At 29.3% G+C, this 20,415-nt stretch overlaps 8 protein-coding genes across 8 annotated transcripts; 3 read left to right on the top strand and 5 right to left on the bottom strand. All coding sequences in view use genetic code 12, as the record gives it.

Moving 5' to 3' along the window:
* Positions 1 to 169: 169 nt before the first annotated feature.
* KGF55_002060 (HST3) lies at positions 170 to 4,645 on the top strand (the record flags this gene model as incomplete). Its single annotated transcript, XM_051756702.1, has 2 exons — positions 170 to 1,726; positions 2,480 to 4,645. The coding sequence occupies 2 exons, from the start codon at positions 170 to 172 to the stop codon at positions 4,643 to 4,645; spliced, it is 3,723 nt and encodes a 1,240-aa protein (XP_051615048.1).
* Positions 4,646 to 4,689: 44 nt separating this feature from the next.
* On the bottom strand, positions 4,690 to 5,529 carry SNM1 (Snm1p; the record flags this gene model as incomplete). The annotated part of the gene is made up of 1 exon (XM_051756701.1): positions 4,690 to 5,529. The coding sequence occupies one exon, from the start codon at positions 5,527 to 5,529 to the stop codon at positions 4,690 to 4,692; it is 840 nt and encodes a 279-aa protein (XP_051615047.1).
* Positions 5,530 to 7,741: 2,212 nt separating this feature from the next.
* On the top strand, positions 7,742 to 9,469 carry SEF2 (Sef2p; the record flags this gene model as incomplete). The annotated part of the gene is made up of 1 exon (XM_051756700.1): positions 7,742 to 9,469. One exon carries the CDS (start codon positions 7,742 to 7,744, stop codon positions 9,467 to 9,469), a length of 1,728 nt encoding a protein of 575 aa, XP_051615046.1.
* Positions 9,470 to 9,513: 44 nt separating this feature from the next.
* On the bottom strand, positions 9,514 to 12,072 carry KGF55_002057 (uncharacterized protein; the record flags this gene model as incomplete). The annotated part of the gene is made up of 1 exon (XM_051756699.1): positions 9,514 to 12,072. One exon carries the CDS (start codon positions 12,070 to 12,072, stop codon positions 9,514 to 9,516), a length of 2,559 nt encoding a protein of 852 aa, XP_051615045.1.
* Positions 12,073 to 12,861: 789 nt separating this feature from the next.
* KGF55_002056 (uncharacterized protein) lies at positions 12,862 to 14,232 on the bottom strand (the record flags this gene model as incomplete). Its single annotated transcript, XM_051756697.1, has 1 exon — positions 12,862 to 14,232. The coding sequence occupies one exon, from the start codon at positions 14,230 to 14,232 to the stop codon at positions 12,862 to 12,864; it is 1,371 nt and encodes a 456-aa protein (XP_051615044.1).
* Positions 14,233 to 14,400: 168 nt separating this feature from the next.
* On the bottom strand, positions 14,401 to 15,579 carry KGF55_002055 (palmitoyltransferase; the record flags this gene model as incomplete). Its single annotated transcript, XM_051756696.1, has 1 exon — positions 14,401 to 15,579. The coding sequence occupies one exon, from the start codon at positions 15,577 to 15,579 to the stop codon at positions 14,401 to 14,403; it is 1,179 nt and encodes a 392-aa protein (XP_051615043.1).
* A 218-nt stretch (positions 15,580 to 15,797) lies between these two features.
* KGF55_002054 (uncharacterized protein) lies at positions 15,798 to 18,719 on the top strand (the record flags this gene model as incomplete). Its single annotated transcript, XM_051756695.1, has 1 exon — positions 15,798 to 18,719. The coding sequence occupies one exon, from the start codon at positions 15,798 to 15,800 to the stop codon at positions 18,717 to 18,719; it is 2,922 nt and encodes a 973-aa protein (XP_051615042.1).
* A 24-nt stretch (positions 18,720 to 18,743) lies between these two features.
* KGF55_002053 (oxidoreductase) lies at positions 18,744 to 20,372 on the bottom strand (the record flags this gene model as incomplete). Its single annotated transcript, XM_051756694.1, has 1 exon — positions 18,744 to 20,372. The coding sequence occupies one exon, from the start codon at positions 20,370 to 20,372 to the stop codon at positions 18,744 to 18,746; it is 1,629 nt and encodes a 542-aa protein (XP_051615041.1).
* Between the last annotated feature and the right edge of the window lie 43 nt (positions 20,373 to 20,415).

Here is a 20,415-nt window from a genome sequence, read left to right as displayed (position 1 = left end):
CTTATATTTGCTGCAATTTCGATATACACTTTAAAGTTTACAATTAATTGACAACCAAAAATTTCAAAAAATACCAGCAATTTACAAGTCCAATCGACAGAAGGACAACTCAATAATCGATTGGTATCAGTTAATCCGATTTTACCCCCATATTTTTCAAACTACCATCATGCCCACCTCAAAATCTTCAATTACATCTATAGATATACTAAGTGGGATAGAATCCTTGTCATCAGATGATCATATACTTTTAAATGAAACCATAAAACATATTTTCAAATCTAAAAAAACAACTGTAATAACTGGTGCTGGAATTTCTTGTAATGCAGGCATACCTGATTTCCGATCTACTGATGGTTTATATAATATGATAAAACATAAACATCCAAAAGCAATAGTAAGAGGTCAAGATTTATTTGATATAAATTTATTTAGAGATAATTTATCCCTTAGTATATTCTGTACATTTATGGAATCATTATATAAAAGTACTTTATCAGCAAAACCAACTGAAACTCATAAATTTTTAAAACATTTAAAAGATAAAGGTAAATTACTTCGATGTTATACTCAAAATATCGACTCTTTAGAAAAAAATGTAAATTTAAATTTAGGAATTGAAATTTCAAAATTTGAAAATAATAATAATAATAATAATCAAAATCAAATCAGTAACATAACTACTAATAAAAATCAAAGATTTAAAGAAAATTGGAATTCTCTAGATGTAGTACAATTACATGGAAATTTACATAAATTATCTTGTACTCAATGTTTTGCAAATTTTAATTGGTCAAATGAATATCAATCACAATTTAATCAAGGTTTAAATCCAGAATGTTCAAATTGTTATGCAAAATATGAAGAAAGATTATATCTGGGTAAAAGAATAACAGGAAATATAGGTATATTAAGACCAGATATTGTATTATATGGAGAAAATCATCCACAATCAGAAATATTAAGTTTAGGTTTATCTAATGATTTAAAATTAAAACCTGATTTATTAATAATAATGGGTACTTCATTAAAAGTAGATGGTGTAAAAAAATTAGTTAAATCATTAGCAAATGAAATTCATAAAAAACCAAATGGTAAAGTTTTATTTATAAATAAAACTAGCCTAGGTAAACAATGGCAAAATTTCATTGATTATGAAATTTTATGCGATTGTGATGAATTCATAAAATTATTAAAAAATGAAATTCCTGATTTATTTTTAACTCAAGAACAAATTGATTCGAAGAAACTAAAAAATGGAGCAAAAGAATATATTAAACCGATTAAAAAGGCTAAAAAATCAATTATCATTGATCCTTCAGAATCATTAATTAAACAAGAATCAAAAATCAAACAGGAAGACTTCATAACCGAATCAAATCCAATGGTCAAAGTTGAAAATACGTGCGTTAAACAAGAGGAAGAAGAAGATGACGTTGTGTTCATAAAAGAAGAAATTTTAACTCCTCCAATAACTCCAACAAAATTACAAAACAAAACGACAACACAATATAATAATCAACAACAAAAGCCACAACCAAAATTAGTCAGAAAAAGAAAATTAAATAACTCAAATGAACATGAATCAATAAGTGATAAACAAGAAAATGAAAGTGATGTTGAAAATAGAGCAAGAAAATTAAGAAATAGTTCACCAAATAATTCATTAAGAACACCAAATAATTCATTTGATGATTCTACAACTATTAGTGGTGGTACTAATAAAGTATTCATAATGATTAAGTGATGATTTAATAAATGATTTAATATATAATGATTAAGTGATGATTCAATAAATGAATTAATACAGTAAAAACCAACTTTTTGTCGCATTCAAAAATTTTAATTTCGTTTTCGAAAATCTTAATTGTCGCTCCACCTATCGACAAACTTTCGTTGTAAAGAGAATGTTTTATTCGCACAATTTGTATGGATTTTGTTCGTTTTTACATAGTTAATAGTGCGACTAAAAGATTTTTCAATAGCGAATTAAATGATTGTTGTGAAGCGACAAAAAGAATTTCTGAGAGCGACAAATGGATTTTCTCAAACGACAAAAATTTGGTTTTCACTGTATATCTTTCTTAACTTTTTTTTATGTAGAGTTTATGTTTTCTTTTTATATGCAAGAAAAAAACGATCTGTATTTGGGGATAATATTTTTTGTTATAAAAAACAAAAGTTGCAACTTCTTTTTAAAATATCAACCAATTCTTTTTGGTTGCCAAAATTTATAGTGAAATTGTGAATTAAGCTCTTAGTTTCAAATCACTTCAATTCAATTGACATTTTCCTAAGTTTTATTCATATTCAAAAGAGCTTTGTAATCAAGCGATTCAATTTTCGGAGTTTTAAATTAATCTAATTTGAATCATTTGGAAGCTTCCTTTCATAAAGAACTTTATATCAAAATTCATTGGTCAGAGATTTTGGAGGAGGAAGTAAGTTAATCAATATATATTCAAAGAAATAAGTCAAGTTGGATACTGTATCAAATTCAAACTCCAAAAATCCCAAGAAACGATTAAATTTGCTATCTAAATTAACCAATCCAGTAACCACAACCACCACTCAAACCTCTTCAGAAACATCATCAGGAACAATCGAGACAGAGAATCACTCATTTACCAATAATAAACCAAAATCTAATTTACTAATTGCACTGACTTCATTACCTTCATTATCACAAACCTTACAAAATATTCAAAATTTGCCACAAGATTTTAAAAGGAAAAGAAATCAGAGAATGGAAAGTGTATCTAATTTGTTGGGAAATATACTATCAATTGAAGATGATGAAAGTAAATCAAATACAACCTCCGGAAGTCTTAAAAATAGTCATAGTAATCAGTCCTTAAATCAACAATTACAATCAACCCCTACCAAAAAACGTCGATCTTTGGATTTAGATTTCAGTTCATTTTGGAAAGATTCGGATAACAAGAATGTAGATGCTACTACCACCAATACTAAAGTAGATCAACAAAAAAATAATTCAACCGGTTCTTCACCAAATTCCGATCACTTAGCAACTTCATCAACTTCTACATCAAACCCCAACTATTATGCTGATAAACTTATGGAAAAGGCAATCTCAATGATAATTCCAAACGAAATATATGATGATCAAACAAGTAAAATGTTACAGGATAGAACAACAATGGCAAAATTAAGATTACCTTTAAGTTTTGCAATAATGCAAAAAAATTCAAATATGTTACATCAAAGAAATTCAGATACTTATATTTTTTTTAATCAAATTTTAAAATATGTTAATTGGATGGATCCTTATTATACTATTGGTATTACATTAATTATAACTCATTTAATTTTAAAACCTATATTATTTACATGTTTACCTTTAATTTCATTAATTTTAAATACTTTAATACCTCATTATTTAATAATTTATCCACCTGACCCAACATTTTTAGAAGAATATGTTGAAATAAATCCAATCCCATCAACTACTCCGCTAGAGTTATACAAGATTCCCAAACCAGTACCATTATTTAGTAAAGAATTTTTTATGAATTTAACTGATACTCAAAATTTTATGAATTTACAAATTTCAACATTTGATTTTATGGTATGGTTAACTACAGATTATTTATATTTTAAAAATGAAAAAATAAGTTCGTTCATTGTATTGGCATTTCTTACTACAATTATTTTAAATTTATATTTTTTACCATCAATAATTTATTTTATAGTGGTTGAACATAGTTGGATTTTAAAGTTGTTATTGATTTTTAAAGTTTGGATCTTTATTATATTAATGCATCCGAAAATAAGATCACAATTATTGGATAAAGTATATGATGAGAACACGAGATTAGATATTCAAAACTATGTTAATAAAGTAGAAAATCAATTGACTTCGATTTTAATTGATGATGATAAATATAATTTGAAAAAACGTACAATGAAAGAAGATACAAAGCAAATTGATTTGTCTTCAGATAATATTAAATTAATTGAAATTTATGAATTACAAAAACTCAATCCTAAAACAAAAATTTGGACATCAGTTGGATTCTCAGATCAATTTTACACAACAAATACAGTGATTAGAAGGTATAATAATGCTATAAAACAATTACAAGAAGATAATCCATTAGTAGAAGATGAAGAGAGTCTATTAGGAGAAAAAGGTATAGATAATCCAAATCAAAAGCATGATTTGATGAGCATTAATAAATGTGAAAATTTGAAAGAAATAAAACCTCCAATAGGTTATAAATTCTTACCAAATTCAAAATGGCATATTGATTTTGATATATCAAGTTGGGTTGAACATAATTTAATTCAAGATTTAGTTTTAATTGATGATGATGAAAAATGGGCTTATGATGTAGTTCTTACAACTGATGAAAAAGAAAATAATGATAATGATGATGATGATGAAAATGTTAATGACGATGAAATTAATGAAAAATTGAAAATTGGTGGATATGAAGAAGAAAAATTAAAAACTCAAACGAAAGTTTATTCAAATAATAATTCTAAAGATAATGCAAAAATAATTAATGATGATGAAATTTATAGAAGAAGAAGATGGATAAGATACGTTATTAGAGAAAGTTATAAGGATAAAAAACAAATACCTATTCAGCAATCCCATTTAGCTTCATGGGTTACTTAGATTAATTTGTATTATTTTATACATCTTTTTGCTAAATGAACAATTTATTGTAAAAAATCCATTAAATTCAAAGAATTCATTTTTTTATTTTTTGAATTTTGTTCCATTTTTCTTTGTTTCATTGCATTTAATAAATTAGATTCTGCTTTTCTCTTTTTTGATCTTTCTTTCGCTGATTTATTTTTCTGGTTGGTTGTTGTTGATGTTGATGATGATGATGATGACGAACCTTGAACTGGTTCTTCAGTTGATATAGTTGATGAAGTCGTAGAATTCTTCGATGATGCTTGATTACCAATTGATGAATCATTTTGCGGTGAAGAACTTTCTTCTATATGACTTGAAATTAGTTTTTCTGGCTCATTCGGCGTCTCTGGTACAACATCTTTGAGTGGGGTACCATTGCTTGCTTCTTTCAAATTGTTATTGATTATTTTTTGCTTTTCATTTGTTGAAGTATTGCTCAATTCATGGTATGTGATATTCCCACAGCTTAAACACCTTTGTTTTAATTTACTTCTTGGATTTTGATTGCCAGATATTGACTTGTTGTCATTCTCATCTTTTTTAATCGTTGTTCTATCTCTTTTCTTAAACTTTATCCTAGTTGTCAAATTGATACCAGGAATCAACAAGACTCCACACTTTTGACATAACTTTTTACTCACCACTGGTGGCAAATTCAAATTTTTATCATTGTTTAATTTATCAAATTGCAACGAATACAGTCTGGATATAGGAATAGATTGAGGTAAAGAATGTATCAAATTATATAAATGTTTTGACCTTAATTGTTCTTGTGATAAGTTTTGTGAAAATGATTTGTTGTTGTTAACAGGTGATGCTGATATTGCCAATGCAGCATCATTTGGCCCATCTGACATTATGTTTCTTTAATTGGTTCACTAATAAAATACGCTTGAATCAGATACTTTCAACAATTATTACACTTCTATCATGTATTTTTTTACAAGTTAGAAAATAAATTAGTTTCGTACAAGCTGTGAAAGTTGCTACCACTTTACCTAGCTTATATGTTTTTAATTTCCTACCGAAATATACAATTTCAAGAGATTAATCTTCTATGACATATAAATTGACCAACATATGAAGGTTTTGAATAATAACAAATAAGGTGGGAAATATTGGCTCACTCCAATTTTTCTGATTAATTTTGCTTTTGTCACAAAATCACTTGAGTAAATGGTCGTATACTCACAGTTGTTTCAAATGTGAAATTTAAACTGATCATCATTCAAATTATGACCAAGATTCTATGTATGTTATTATTAAGGATAATTTGATTAAGATTTTATTTTAAATTTAAAAACATTGGATTATTGGTGGTTTCATCAACTCGAGGTTTGTATTTGTTAATATTAACAATTTTTCGCAGCCAAATTGTGTAGCTTGTATAATTATACTAGATGTAAATCTTTGACCAAGTGAGAGTATCAGTAAGAAACGTACTTGCCCAGCAAAACATTAGCTCTAATGTTTGGGTTACATTCAACTTGTTGTTTTGACGGCAATCACTAATCGTTGTCAGACTGATTATTTCCTTAAGGATTATTTGGCACCTCATTTGAAATCAAAGATAGTGTATAAATTCTTTTTCCCCTGAGCCACTTAAAAAGTAAATTTTCCATAAAAGGAATTTGATACGAGATCGGATACTGTACCTATGTAATTATTTTGAGCACATCATCAATACATAGCTCCTCAGCTTCATTAGAAAGTTGAACACTCAGACAAATAACATTCAATTCTCATCTAATTTAGGTGAGAATGATTGAAAGCTGGTTAAGAAAATAGAAGTTGTAAGAAAAAATTACATACAAGCTTGTATTGATTGGCCATAGATAATTTAAAATTTATTCTTTGAAATTAAATTTCAAATGTCCGAGATTTTTCAACGGAATTATTATTGATGATTTCTATAAAATTTGATTCGTAACTTTCAGAATTAATCGTTAGGTAAGCTAAAAGCTTTAATCAATCAAATATATTATTCCTTATCTTCATTCCATTTCGGAATTGTAAATAAACTTTTAGAGTAACTATTATGATCTAGTGCATTAATATCGATTGATGGGTAAGCTATCAAACTCAGATTAATTGTATATATACAAATCTACACCTCTGTCCTATATTTTAAACTTGATCAACCGGCTGACAGCTTTTTTATATTGGAGATAAAACTTATGTTATTTATAGACGTGTTTCAAAATAGTTGTAACCCAAAAACCATCTGCTTCGTTGCAAAATTCTGCCAAAACTTGATTCAGCTCATTCTTTTACTAAATAGACTTTCTCCAATTAAAACTTCACTAAATGATCTTTATTCCTGAGATCAATCATATTCTTATATTTAATAAGCCGTAAGAAAGTTGCAAAAAAATATTAATACAGCTACCATATTCTCTTTTTATAATTACTATGCGAATATCGGTATAAAATGTTTTAAATTATTTTATAAATTAAATCAACCAATTAAATTTTTGAAAGTTTTGATTACTAACAAAACCAAACTAAAATAAATATTTTAAGACCACAAAGTGATATGAAGATCACAAAAACCAAAATGTATAAGCCGATCTATTCAAGTTAGTTTTTATAATAATACATGTAAATAACTTTATCAACATTTATACTTGAGTTTTCAATTAAAAGTACTTTACCAATAGAAAATTTCAGGACTTTTTTCAATAATTCAGTTTTAATCATACTATTGAGATCATAAATTATCAAAAGCAGTAAGAAGTCACACTACAGATTCAATTTGCAACCAAAATAATTTGAAATTACCAATACACTTTAGTACATTGAAAATAAAACATGATCATGTCATTGAGTTCTAAAAATCGTCTTAGATTAATCATACCGAGTCTAAATTCAAAATCACAAAAGATATTAAAAACGTGTAAGAGATGCAGACAACATAAAACCAAGTGTGACGCCAATATAACGAATCCAAATCCATGCACTCATTGTTTCAAAAAAAATTTAAATTGTTCCTTAGAGATCATAAATAAACCAACAGGAAGAGTGAAATCACTAGAAATTATAGAAAAATTGTCTTGCGATGTACAAAATATGAATAACCATTTAAATAAATTAGTTGAAAGGAAGAATGATTTAATAGAGTTGCTAATCGAAAGAGGGAAACAAATCCAGCAACAAACTAAAATTGAATTAGAAAATAAACAAAAGCTAATTGATATTGAAGAACATAATCAGGATCAAGAATTAAGTGCGTTTCGATCACCGACACCACCAATATCCAATATTCAATCATGTATAAATTCTCCATACACAACACCCGAAGAACTACAACAAATTACATCCGAAAACATACAGACTTCAGAGGACCAAAAATTCATTATATCATGTAGCAAAAATCACAAGCCAGTAATAATATCGCATCAACAAGCACAACAATTATTCACGAATTACGAAATACATTTCAACAAGTATCTACCAATATTTCCCGATCAATTTTTTCAATCAATACACTTGCAAGAGTTTTATGAAGAAAATGAATTAACATTTTGGTCAATAATTCTTACCTCCTTTTTAAATAAAGATTCATCAAAATCATCGAATGATTATCAAGTTTTATGTGAACACGTAAAACAATCAGTAGTAGAAAAATGTTGGTTTCAAACTCCAAGAAATTTATATATCATAGCGTCATTATTAATTTTGACTACATGGCCATTACCGAACAATACAGCAAAAATATCAGATAATTTAAGTATCAAATATATAAGTTTGATGAAAACTTTATCATTACAATTTGGTTTGCATAAACTAAAATTTATTGACGAGTTTAGTCACAAGACTAAAATGAATTTGAGTCAAGAAGTCAACCTTAATAATACTATAAGAGAAAGAATATATAAATTCATCAATGTGAATTCAAATTATTGGTTAATTAACTTGGGTCTATCGAATAACAATTATAATGGTTTTACTCAAGATTACATCATCAACAAATCAACAAATATTGATATTTATAACAACAAGGACCTGGAAATCTCATCAATAGATAGGTACATCAACTCATTATTGAAGATTTCAATGATTCAATCCAAATTAAATGAAAACATGAATATTTTAATTGGTGATAATCTTTTAGATGATTCTATCCTTATGAGTGATGTACAGATTAACGCTTCAAAATTGATCAACTTCAATATGTTCGAAATAATTTTAAAAGATTTAGATACTCTTCTACTAAAAAATCAAGGAGAGAATGAACTGCTGGAGATTAAAAATTTAATCAAAATTTCAATCTTATACACCAACTTACAATTGTTTATCTATTCCATGTCAAAATCTAACATTACCAAAAACGAATATAAAGTCTACCTAGAAAAATTAATAAATTGTTGTTTTGAAATAATAACAACAGTTGAGAATCTCAAAGATAATCAAAGTTACGTGAAGATGCCAATATATTATAAATTTCCAATGGAATTAACATTGTTGACATTACTAAGATTATTTAAATCTCCTCTTGTGAATAATGAAGATTTACAAATTATCAAATCAAAATTTCAAAAATTATATAACATTATTTTCATTAATACAAATTGGTTATTTTTAAATTCTAAATTACATAAAATCATTGAAAAATTTGATAGAATTCCAAATCAATTTATAATTGATCAATATGATGATAATGAATTTTTTATAATTAATAAGATGAAAAATTATCTTGTTTCAAGTCTAGTGTATGAAATGATTTGGTTGATTTATGAACATGAGAGAAAATCTGACAAAGAGAATGAGAATGTTGGAGAATCTATTTTTGGTTGACCTAGGAAGTTAATATACATTTTAATTCAATTTATTATGGCACTCTATTTATAATCTAACCAATAAGCTTTTAGTTTCTTTCTATCTACATAGGGTTTACTTATCAAATAACCACCAATTAAAATAATCAAAGTTAAAATCAATTTTAATTTCTCAAATTTTTTATTCAATAAATCGAATGATGAACTAGGTTTTATAACTGAACAAAATTGATTTTGATCATTGAAGTAACAAACAACAGAAGAACTTTCATATTGGGTTGGTTTAATTAATATTTCACCTCCTATAGGTGATATTTGATATTTATGATTTAAAACATGATTATGACTTTTATAAATAATTGGATCATAGGGTGTTAATCTAAAATCATTACCAGCTTCAGTTGGTTTCATTTCATTAATTGGTCTTCTTGAATTTAATATATATTTTGGAATTTCAACAAGAGAACCTGATTCAGTTAATGCAATTATTGATTTTGTGGTAATTCCATATTTTGATTGAGTTGAACTTAATTTTAATATACGTTCAGGAAATATAAATGATTGTGCTGTAATTTTAGTGATTTTTTGATTTTGTTTATTTGAAAATAAATCAATTACATTGATTCTTTGTTCTAATCTTGGTGAGATTGTGAAATAGGAGTAGATTATCCAATTATTGTCAATAACTAGCGATATTGAGTTTGGATCTATGATTTCATTTTTAAAATCATGTGAATAAGTATACAACAATTCACCACTAATACCATCTATGAGATATAATTTTAATTTTTCTTCCATTGTTAGTACAGCAAAGATGTTTTCATTTAAGTACTTGTATAAAATTGATTTATCAACTAATGGTATCCCTACGGACGAAATCTTTGAAGATCTAGGAATAGTTTGAACTTGAATGATGGGGTTATCAAAGTTGATTGACCACGTTTTCACGGATTCTTTGGAGCCATTAAATATTACATTTCCTGTAATTTCATTATCACTCTGTTTAATCAAAAAAATATCCTCCTTTGATGACTGGGGTATAGTAAAACCAGAATCATTTTCTAACACATAATGATCATTAATAGCTTTCACATCAATATTGTTCTCATTTGGAAATGAATCAATAAGTTTACCTTCATTTGGATCAATTATGTAAATATTGTTTTTGAACAAAGCAAGGATGACTCCATTTGCATCTTCATTCAATTGTATCAAAGAAAAAATTTCGTCATTTTCAATATCAGTAGTCCAAGCAACACCCTCGTCATGCGAGTTTACTGCCACCAACTTACCTGCTCTATCGTCATAAAATACGATTAACTTATTGAAAATCGAACTTGCGGTTTCCTTCTCCGTAAGCAAGCCTGGAAGATTTAAAATGAATTTGAATAAATCAGTTGCATGCGTTAACACTCTATTAAACCAGTTTGTAAATATCAATCCCTCGTTAAATTCTTTTGATAATTGCTCATTTTCAATTTTGGACTTTTCATTTTCTGGGGCGTCAATAATGATATATAGATCTTTTGAAGACGAAAATTGGTTATTTTTAGTTGACACAGTTTTCAATTTTTGACCATTGAAAAGACTAAACAATTCTCCATTTAGTTCCTCGTCGATTGCAAGATAAGCTAATTCGTTATTGCTTGTGTTAATAACAAAATCGTAAGGATAATTACCTTCCAATTTAAATTGTATCTTTTTGATACTGTTTGCATTTTTGGTTTGTAAAAAGTCAGTTAAGTCGTAAAATACTCTTGTCAATCCATCATTGACTATAAGAATTTCATTGAAAGGGTTTGAATACCATTGGACATTGGATGTGGTTTTAAAAGAATGAACTTCTTTTGCTACTTTTTTATCAATTGCAATTAGTTTGACCTCATTGGAAAATCTAGAATACAAAAAGTTCGAGTTTATAACTGCTAAGTTGTTGAATTTATAATTCTCAATTCCTTTGAAATTTAATTGTGAATCAATTTTGAAAATTTGATCATTATGAGTTAAAGCAATTCCAGACTTAAGTTCTCTGATCGATTCCACAGAAATAGATTTTCGACTAATGATCGATCCAGTCAATGACAATTTTAATATTTCTTGACCATTTAATACCAAAAAAATGTTTCCTTGAGAACTGTCTACCAATACGGTAGATACTTTCTCAGCTTTGATAATATGAGATTTATCTTGTTGATCTAGATAACTCAATTCGCCATTTGTGCCCAAAATTATCAAACCTCCATATTTAATATCATACAAATGTCCTATTTCAAATTCAATTGGTATAAACTCAAATTGACCATTACTGTCGATTTTGATTATTTCCTTTTCTGCATACTTCCATCCAAAAATATTGTCATTGTTAAATATTAATTGATAGTCATTCAATATATCCCCTATGTTCCATTTAATAGTATAATAATTCAAAATATCAATCCCAATCGTCTGGTTGACTTTGTTCTTGGCTATCAAAACTTGATCATTCAAAATATGTAAATTAGTAACAGGAGTCTGATATAAATAATTTATTGATTCTGTTGATGTGAATGCATTTTCGATCAATATTGATTTAACCAGGGTGAGTATGAAAGCAATTATTAAGAATGCTTTACAATATAGCATTCTCGTTATACTTTCACTTTAGTTATTTGAACTATGAGTCAATTGTTTTAGAATAGGGAAAAGGAATTCTCAAGTCAAGGTAAACACGATCTGGTTGTTAAACGCTTGGTTTACAAAAAAATTAACGCTACCAAGCTCTGTCAAAAAAATAGCTCTGACTTAAATATTTTTCAAAAAGAGTTTCCTTTCACAACTTCAGCTCAACTTTACAAGAAATCATATAGGTGTATACTACTATCAATATATATAATAACCAATATTATAAACCACATTAACGCTTTTATTCATAATGTATGTGTTCTACATCTTTTGTCATGCACAAACTTAAGTTGGTCGATACAAGTTTAGGACTTATCTTCATTAGATCCATCGTATCAATGTGTCAATGTGCGTATATTGAATAATAATCAATTGAATTTGGTGAGCTATTGTATGGAAAGTATTTACTTAGTCAAGTTTGATTCTTTCGTGGTATATTTTGACAGTTTTTGTCATTCCTTACTTGAAAGAATTGATCTACTTTTGATTGAGTGATTCGTTTCATTTACTTACTTGAATAGTAAAGAGATGCATCATAAGAAAATATTGAGTAGAATCAATAAGTTCATCCGTTTTGGGTGAATTTACATTTGTTTTTAAACATTATTTTCGATTCATTTCATTCTTGTAGAAGATAGTTCACGAAAAGATAATTCTATGCTTTTTGGAAACGAGTACCTTAATTACATTCGTTCCTTTCAATGATTATTGACATACACTATGTATAGTAGAGCCATTATAAACTTGGGTTTATAGAATCTCTTCAATCGTTGCATCGTCGTCTTGTACTGGCACACCTCCACCTATTTGCAAAAGCCATAGTGCTTCAATAGCGTAGTTTCTAACAGATAGATTTTTAGTCTTTTTTTCATCAGCTGCTTCTTTCAAGGATTCAACAATTCTTAGTTCATCTATCAAATCCCACATCATTTTTTCAAATATTACTACCATTTTTTGAAGATCTTGATTCTCTACCTCATCCGCTACTGGTAGAATGTTAAGTTCATGTTTGCATAGCTTATGAAGAATTCTTCCCAAAGTTTGTATACTTAGACATCTTTGCCCTGGCACAACCGATCTTGACAAATGAGCCAATTCACTTAACGTATACCCTGCTAACTGAGGATTCTCAGAATGATGATGTAGACCTAAGTAAGTAGGTATTCCTTTTTGAGATTCTGTTTCTTCATTTATATCTATCTGTATTAAGTTACCTTTGAAATCAAATCTCATATCTGAGATACTTTCATATGTCGTTGAAACTTGCTTTGGTAAAGGTGTTGTCATCCAAGATAATTTTTCAGTTTCTTTTGGTAAATCTGGGTAATATTTTTCATGTAATCTGTCAAAAAAATCGGGATCATTTATGTCTATTTCCCTATTTTCAGGTTTTGTAAAATGTACTGTGTTATTCCGCTCTATGATATCGTCATCGTCATTATTTATTTGATAGTCTTCTGGAGCTATAGCATTTGGATTTGCAAGTTCATTTACATTTGTGACATCTTCCGATTGCTTTGAATCTCCTTCAATATTTTCATCCGAATCTTCATGATCAATAGTCATCGTATTACCATCATCAAATCTAACCGTTTTATTAGAGATCCCTAGTTTATCATTTAGATCTTCTTTATCTAGTTGAGATAAATTAGTTATTCCATCCTTTGTTTTCACCTCTCCGATCCAACCGTTGTATCCTTCAGAATGCTCGTGGTGACTATGGTGCTCAAGATCTTGATCTGGTTCACGTGCTTGTGACGCTAGACTATTCTCATTTTTCTTTGACCTATTTAGTAGACCTTGAACCAACTTTGGATTTAAATGCTTCAAAAGCTCTTGTTGCTCTGCTAAAATTTCCTCCTCTGACATTTTTGACATTCTTTCCCTATTTTCCTTATCAATCTTTTCCATCTCTGAAAGCTCTTGTTTTGGATTATTTTGCAGCTCGTCTTTTAAATCTGAAACCTCTTTCTTTATGCCTTCTTTATTTTTGAGTTTCCATCTTGAAACTTTGTGCTTTCTTCCATTTTTGGGGTCGGGAAAACCTGTTGATGAAAAGTTCGGTGTTGGTGGTTCAGGTGCTACTATTTCGTGCTCTATTATTTCTCCAATTGAATCCATATTGAAGGTGTTTAAGATGATATGGGTATGTAGAATAATAATGGCATAAAGATCTAGAATTTAATGCACAAAGGGCTACCAGATTATAGCTAAATTTAAATTTATAGACACACCAGAGATACTAGGCGATATATCAGTGTTCAAATTTATTTATCAATACTGTCTTATTTACTCTTTATAATTTAAATAGCTAGGAATGTAGCAGTCCTTCTTATCAATTTTCATTTGAATCATTTTTAGAAACTGAGGGCTTAAATCACTTGAATAGTAGTCATATTCAGCTTTTATGTTATCAATCGGTTTAAAATTCATTTCAGGATCATAATGTATTCTCCTTCTTTGTTGAAATTCAAGTGGAAGTTCCACGAAGGGACACATAAATATGATCAAGCCATATACAAATTTTTTAGTTGTATAGTAATCATCTGATTTTCCATTATTCCTGTTTCCATTAAATATTAAATTGATCCAATTCTTTTTGAAGCCCATATCAAAAGGACGCTCCTTAATATCAAATTTTATGATCAACCTAAAATCTTCTTTTTTTACACTCACATATCTATCTCCATTTTCTTTTCGAGGTTTTCTGGGTTGAGGACATATTGGGGAACTTTTCTGCTTCTTTCTATCCTTGTACCTCCGATATCTATTTCTTTGGTTCAATGTAATGTCGTCTAAAGTGGTCATATTCAAACAAACGTATCGTATGTGAGTTACTAACAATCCTGCAATCATTGGAATCCAAAGCCCGCATGCAATAAAAATAGGAATTAAATTGTGATTTATTTCACCTCTAGCAATTGTAGATCTAGTATACTTAGCTGAATAAATCAACATAATAATGAATAATGCAAGAAACCAAAAACAAAATTTTAAAAAATACAAATAATTCGTGAGGCCAATACTTGTTCCAACCCATAAACAATGATGATCATATTTTAAAATTACATGTTCAAAATATTTGGAATAAAAAGAACGATCGATCTTCATTGATTGTGTATGAGAATCGTAGTATGGATATCCAAATTCGTCACAAAAGAATATATCAGGTGTTGGTAACAATTCATTTTCAAGTTCTGAATTCTGAAATAAATTCCATTGAGGAAATTTAGGTGATATACCAGGACCCACATATAATATCAAAGCCCAATATATTAGAACACAGAATTCACAAAATCCTGTTAAACACCACAAGACTATAGCTGATGCATGGGAATGATGTTTGTATATTTCATTATAGCCTAATGAATAGTTCAATGCGTAATTGAAATATCCAAATCCTAATATTACAAAGAAAGGAACAATAAATCTCCGAGCGGTAGCTAATATGTTGGACTGGTTTGTCATATGAACTTCATTATTTTTTTGAGTGAATATTAGCGATTATGGTGTATGTAAATGATGAATTTGATATGACATCACCTTGGCGAAGCATTCTTTAATTCTCGTATTATGAAACAATAGATTCTCGAGTGAAAAAAACAATTTTCTGAGTAAACAATCAAATATATAGACCTAGACTAAAACATTGTAGTGAACTTCGAATATTTTTGAACTAAAAGTTGATGAAATTCCTACTACTACCTCAAACTTATCATAGTGGTGAAATACATTGCTTAGATATCAACAACGATAATTCTGGACTAATCACCGGTGGAGTTGACAATTATATTAATGTTTGGAACTTACAAGAACTAATACATATTTCAAAATTAGAACAGTCTGAATCGAAGAATACTCAGCGACATCAAATTGAACATATTAAACCGATCCATTCAATACTTGTACATAAATCAACTGTGAATATACTTAAATGGTTACCCAATGCCGTAAATAAGTTTATTTCGAGTGATACTGATGGTAATATTTATTACCATGATCTACGAGATGATGATAAATCTATTCACAATAAATTATTTCCATTCAATAAAGAGACTTCTAGTGAACTATCACCAGTTGTGGATTTAACAATTTCAAGAGATGGTAGATTAGTTGCATGGAGCACTAATGATGAAAAAATATACGTCATAGATATTGAAAGAAATACCTTTCAAGAGTTAAAACCCATATCGAATGAAAAACCAGTGGTACATAGAAGTTTGGCATTTAATAATACTACAAATTACCTTGTTGCAGTTGGAGACGACACACAATTGAATGTATTTCAATATGAATTCGATAATACAGGATCGTATAAATTCAGATGCATAAATAAAATCACGAGATTGTTTAGTAATAATACACTCAACGTTAAGTATAAGAGAATTTCATGGTCTCCAGACGGAGAGTTATTATCCGTACCGACGGCTTCTAAAGGTCAAACTACCTTAATTTCATTAATTTCTTCTACCTTCAATTGGACTAATAGGGAAAGCTTGGTTGGCCATGATTTGAGCTGTGAAGTTGTTAAGTTCAGTCCAAATATTTATTCAAAAAAAGAAAGTGATGATGAGGAATTGTATAACATTCTTGCATCTGGAGGGTCAGATAAAACTCTTGCTATTTGGAACACTTCAAATTCAACTCCAATACTACTCTTGGAAAATTTAGTAGCCAATGCTCAGATATATGATTTGGCTTGGACTGATACAGAAAATATAATATTTTGTACGTCTTCTGGACAATTAGGAATAGTGACTTTTGAAGAGCATGAATTGGGTTTCCCAGTCGATGAAGTGGTTGTTGAAAACTTAAAAAAATTAACAGTTGAAAAAATGAAGGCTTTAGATTATAGATACGAATATGATCAATCATCTGGTAGTAGAAAAGTCATGGCACCACTAGAGTTTGCAGATCAAGAAAGGGCTATCAAAATTGCAAAAGATAAACAAGCTGATGATCATTCTCAAAAAGCAATAGAAATTGTTAGCGAACCGGAGGTTGAGGACAACCAAATAAAGGGGTCAATTGAACCAAAAGTTATTGAACCGACCCAACCAAGAAATGATTCCAATCTCGCGACCCCCAAGCTGGTATCAATTCAAAATACACCACCTTTGGAAGCGAAGCAAACTAGAAAACCTAATCCCCCCACACAAGAATTAAATTTAAATAAACAGAAATCCACTACTAAAAATGGTAAAAGAAGAATTCAACCCACGTTGTTGACAAATAATGATTCAGTTTCCACCACGAATACTCTAGTGAGAGTCAATTCCACACAGTCAAATGCAATAGTCAGTAAAGATCCTATGGAATTTGACAAAGCTTCATATTCTGTAACAGATGAATTTTATAGATCAAAGCGAATACGACAAGAGGATACTAATGGTACAATAAAAAAACCAAAGCGGGAAATGGAACCAATTAAATATATTGGTTCAGTTATAATTAATCCAAATACTTCTTTTGCAAAAACTAGACTATCAGCTCCTAAAATAAAATTTGAGTTTCAATTAAAAGGTCAAAAGGCTGAAGATTTATACACATTAGATATAAAAAATGGCTCTGGAAATGAAACAAAACCATCAAGAGTAACGTGTTTCCGAAAAGATAAAGAAATCTGGTGTGATTTTATTCCGAAACTAATACAACTAGCATGTGAAGGTGGTTCGTTTTGGGCAATTGCTACTGCAGACGGACAAATATTGACTTATTCTCATTTATCGGGTAAGAGAATACTACCGCCAATAATTTTAGGATCTAGCCTTGCATATTTGGAAAGTCACAGTAAATATTTAATGGCAGTTACTACACTTGGTGAACTTTATGTTTGGAACTTGGAAATTAAAAAAATTGAACTAAACTGCCTGATATCCGGGTTATTGGATTTGAATTCAAGATTTCAAGATGACGGTTTAACAAAATCTGATACAATCACGTTATGCGCCGTAACTTCATTGGGAATTCCATTGGTCACGCTTTCGAACGGTTCTGGTTATTTGTATAACAAAGAGTTAGCAACGTGGCAGACTATCACTGAAGCTTGGTGGTTGTTTGGCTCTCATTACTGGGACAGCACGGATGATGGAAAGAATTCATTGCAGTCATTGAATATGTTTGATGATGAAGATTCAATCTTGGAAGTTTTGGAAAATAAAACAAACGAGGAAGTTATTAAGAAAACAAGGACTGGAAGAGGCAAATTTTTCAATAAGATCTCTAAAAACATGTTGATGAAAGAAGGATTTGAAAGTTTGGAGAATACTATATCTATTAGTCATTTAGAGAATAGAATATTATGTTGTGAAATTTTGGGCGAAAGTAAAGATTTTCACAAATACTTCAAAACTTATGTTCAAAGAATCTGTGAATTGGGTTTCAAAGCCAAATTGTTCGAAGTTTGTGATGAATTGTTGGGACCAACTGATGATGTCGACTCGCAAAATCAATGGAATCCAAAAATTTGTGGTTTTAACAAACGAGATCTTTTGAAGGAAGTTATTACTTTGTGTTCACAATATAGAGATGCTCAAAGAGTATTGTATCATTTCAGTAGTAAGATAGGCATGATTAATGATGAATTGGATGGTAATGGTATGGAATAAATGCAAATAACCTATCATATCTTTCTATAATTTGTATACATTCGAATTGTCCCAATTTTTCTCTCCTAACAAACCTCCAATTACTCCCTGACTTTTATTTACAAGATCTTTTGGACCTGCTACGTATTCAATATATCCCTCAGGTCCGCACACGATTGATAATGCAGCTGGTTTCTTTGAGATTTTTGATGTCTGCATGGCTTGTTCCAAAGCACTATCGTACCTTTCTCCCCTTTCTTCAGCTGAGCTGATCAATTTTTTGTAACTTTCAGATTCACCTTCACCATTTCGTATACTCATTCGAAGTTTTAACGATTCTTCGGGTGACAAAGCCTTAGTTTTTAATTCCATTCGTTGGGGTGTGATGTAATTTGGAGTTTCAGGTTTTTTGATATCCTTCTTATTTAAAATGGAAGATTTTCCCTGACTATCCAAATGAAAATACATGTTGACTCGATCCAACTTTGACAAAAAAAATAAAAACCTTTCCAATATCCCAATCTCACCTGATTTTTGAGCAGAATAATGAATATTTACAAACCCCATATAAGGATTTTCAGAAAACAATACCTGTAGAATTGGAGCAATACCGGTTCCTGCCGCAAAAAAATTCAAATTATCAACATCTGGTAATCGGTTAAATTTTTTAATAGATTCAATGGAATTATCTGGCTCAACTTTAGATGGTAAATCTTTAAAAATTGGTCTTTGATGTAATTTGTTCAAGGGATGATATGGAAATTTATATTCAATCTGCGGCCCTCTTAATTCTAGCTCTTGCCCTACTTCTCGAGAAGTTATGTACCGAGAGACCTCACCATGTGGATACCTTTTGACGTAGAAACACATTGTCCCTTTTTCTTTAATACCATCTGTTTCTGGATTTAAAACTTTCAATAATGGCTTCCTTTCTCCTGATCTAGTATACTCGGATTTCAAATAGTATAAAGGTAGTGGAGTATAAGACCTAACAACATTAATATCGGGTTGTTTTACTTCAACTGACCAAATCTTGTTTCCATTCCAAATAGATTTTGAGTCAGCATTGGATTCAAAACTCATTTCCCATTTATCATATTTTGGTTTCAATTCTATTATGTAATGATCATTATCAATCTGTTCCTTATGAGTTACTATGAATTTATGAAACTCATTTGGAGATAATAAATCATTACTAGTTTCACCTTCTTCGGGGTTATCAAAATACCAAACTTTTAGTGTGTATGCACCCCAACCAGCCACAATGAATGACAAAATTTTAGGAAAATATCTTGACCATCTCGTAATAACTTTTGGTTTTTTATTCAAAGTATTGAACTCATCTTCGTTTGGTAATTCTGGATAATCAAATGTTACTCTTCTATGCTGAGATTTGGGTATATATGGTTTGTTGTCCTTTTTAAGTAAAGTCTCCATTATTATATTATCCATCGGAGCTGGTGAAGACCTGGGAGGTTCATTTTTGATTTTAAAACTTGAAAGATCATTATTGTTCTGATTTTTCTTTGTTAATTGAGATGAATTAGCCAGATCGTTATTGACTTTCTTCTTCTTATTGTTATCGCTTGAAGGTTTGGAGGATTTTAATCTACACTGATATTGACATAATGACCTTCGTAGTATCGGTCGACTCTTGTGAGTATAATGGAACATATGATATATTGGTTCTGAAAAGTTGCAATAAAAAAATATCTTT

The sequence above is a fragment of the Candida pseudojiufengensis genome (assembly GCF_024610245.1).
Source record: "Candida pseudojiufengensis strain CBS 10847 chromosome Unknown scaffold7, whole genome shotgun sequence".
In the NCBI taxonomy this organism is placed as follows: domain Eukaryota; kingdom Fungi; phylum Ascomycota; class Pichiomycetes; order Serinales; family Debaryomycetaceae; genus Lodderomyces; species Lodderomyces pseudojiufengensis.
Note: the sequence above shows the minus strand (reverse complement) of the source record. Positions and strands in the feature narration are given on the sequence as shown.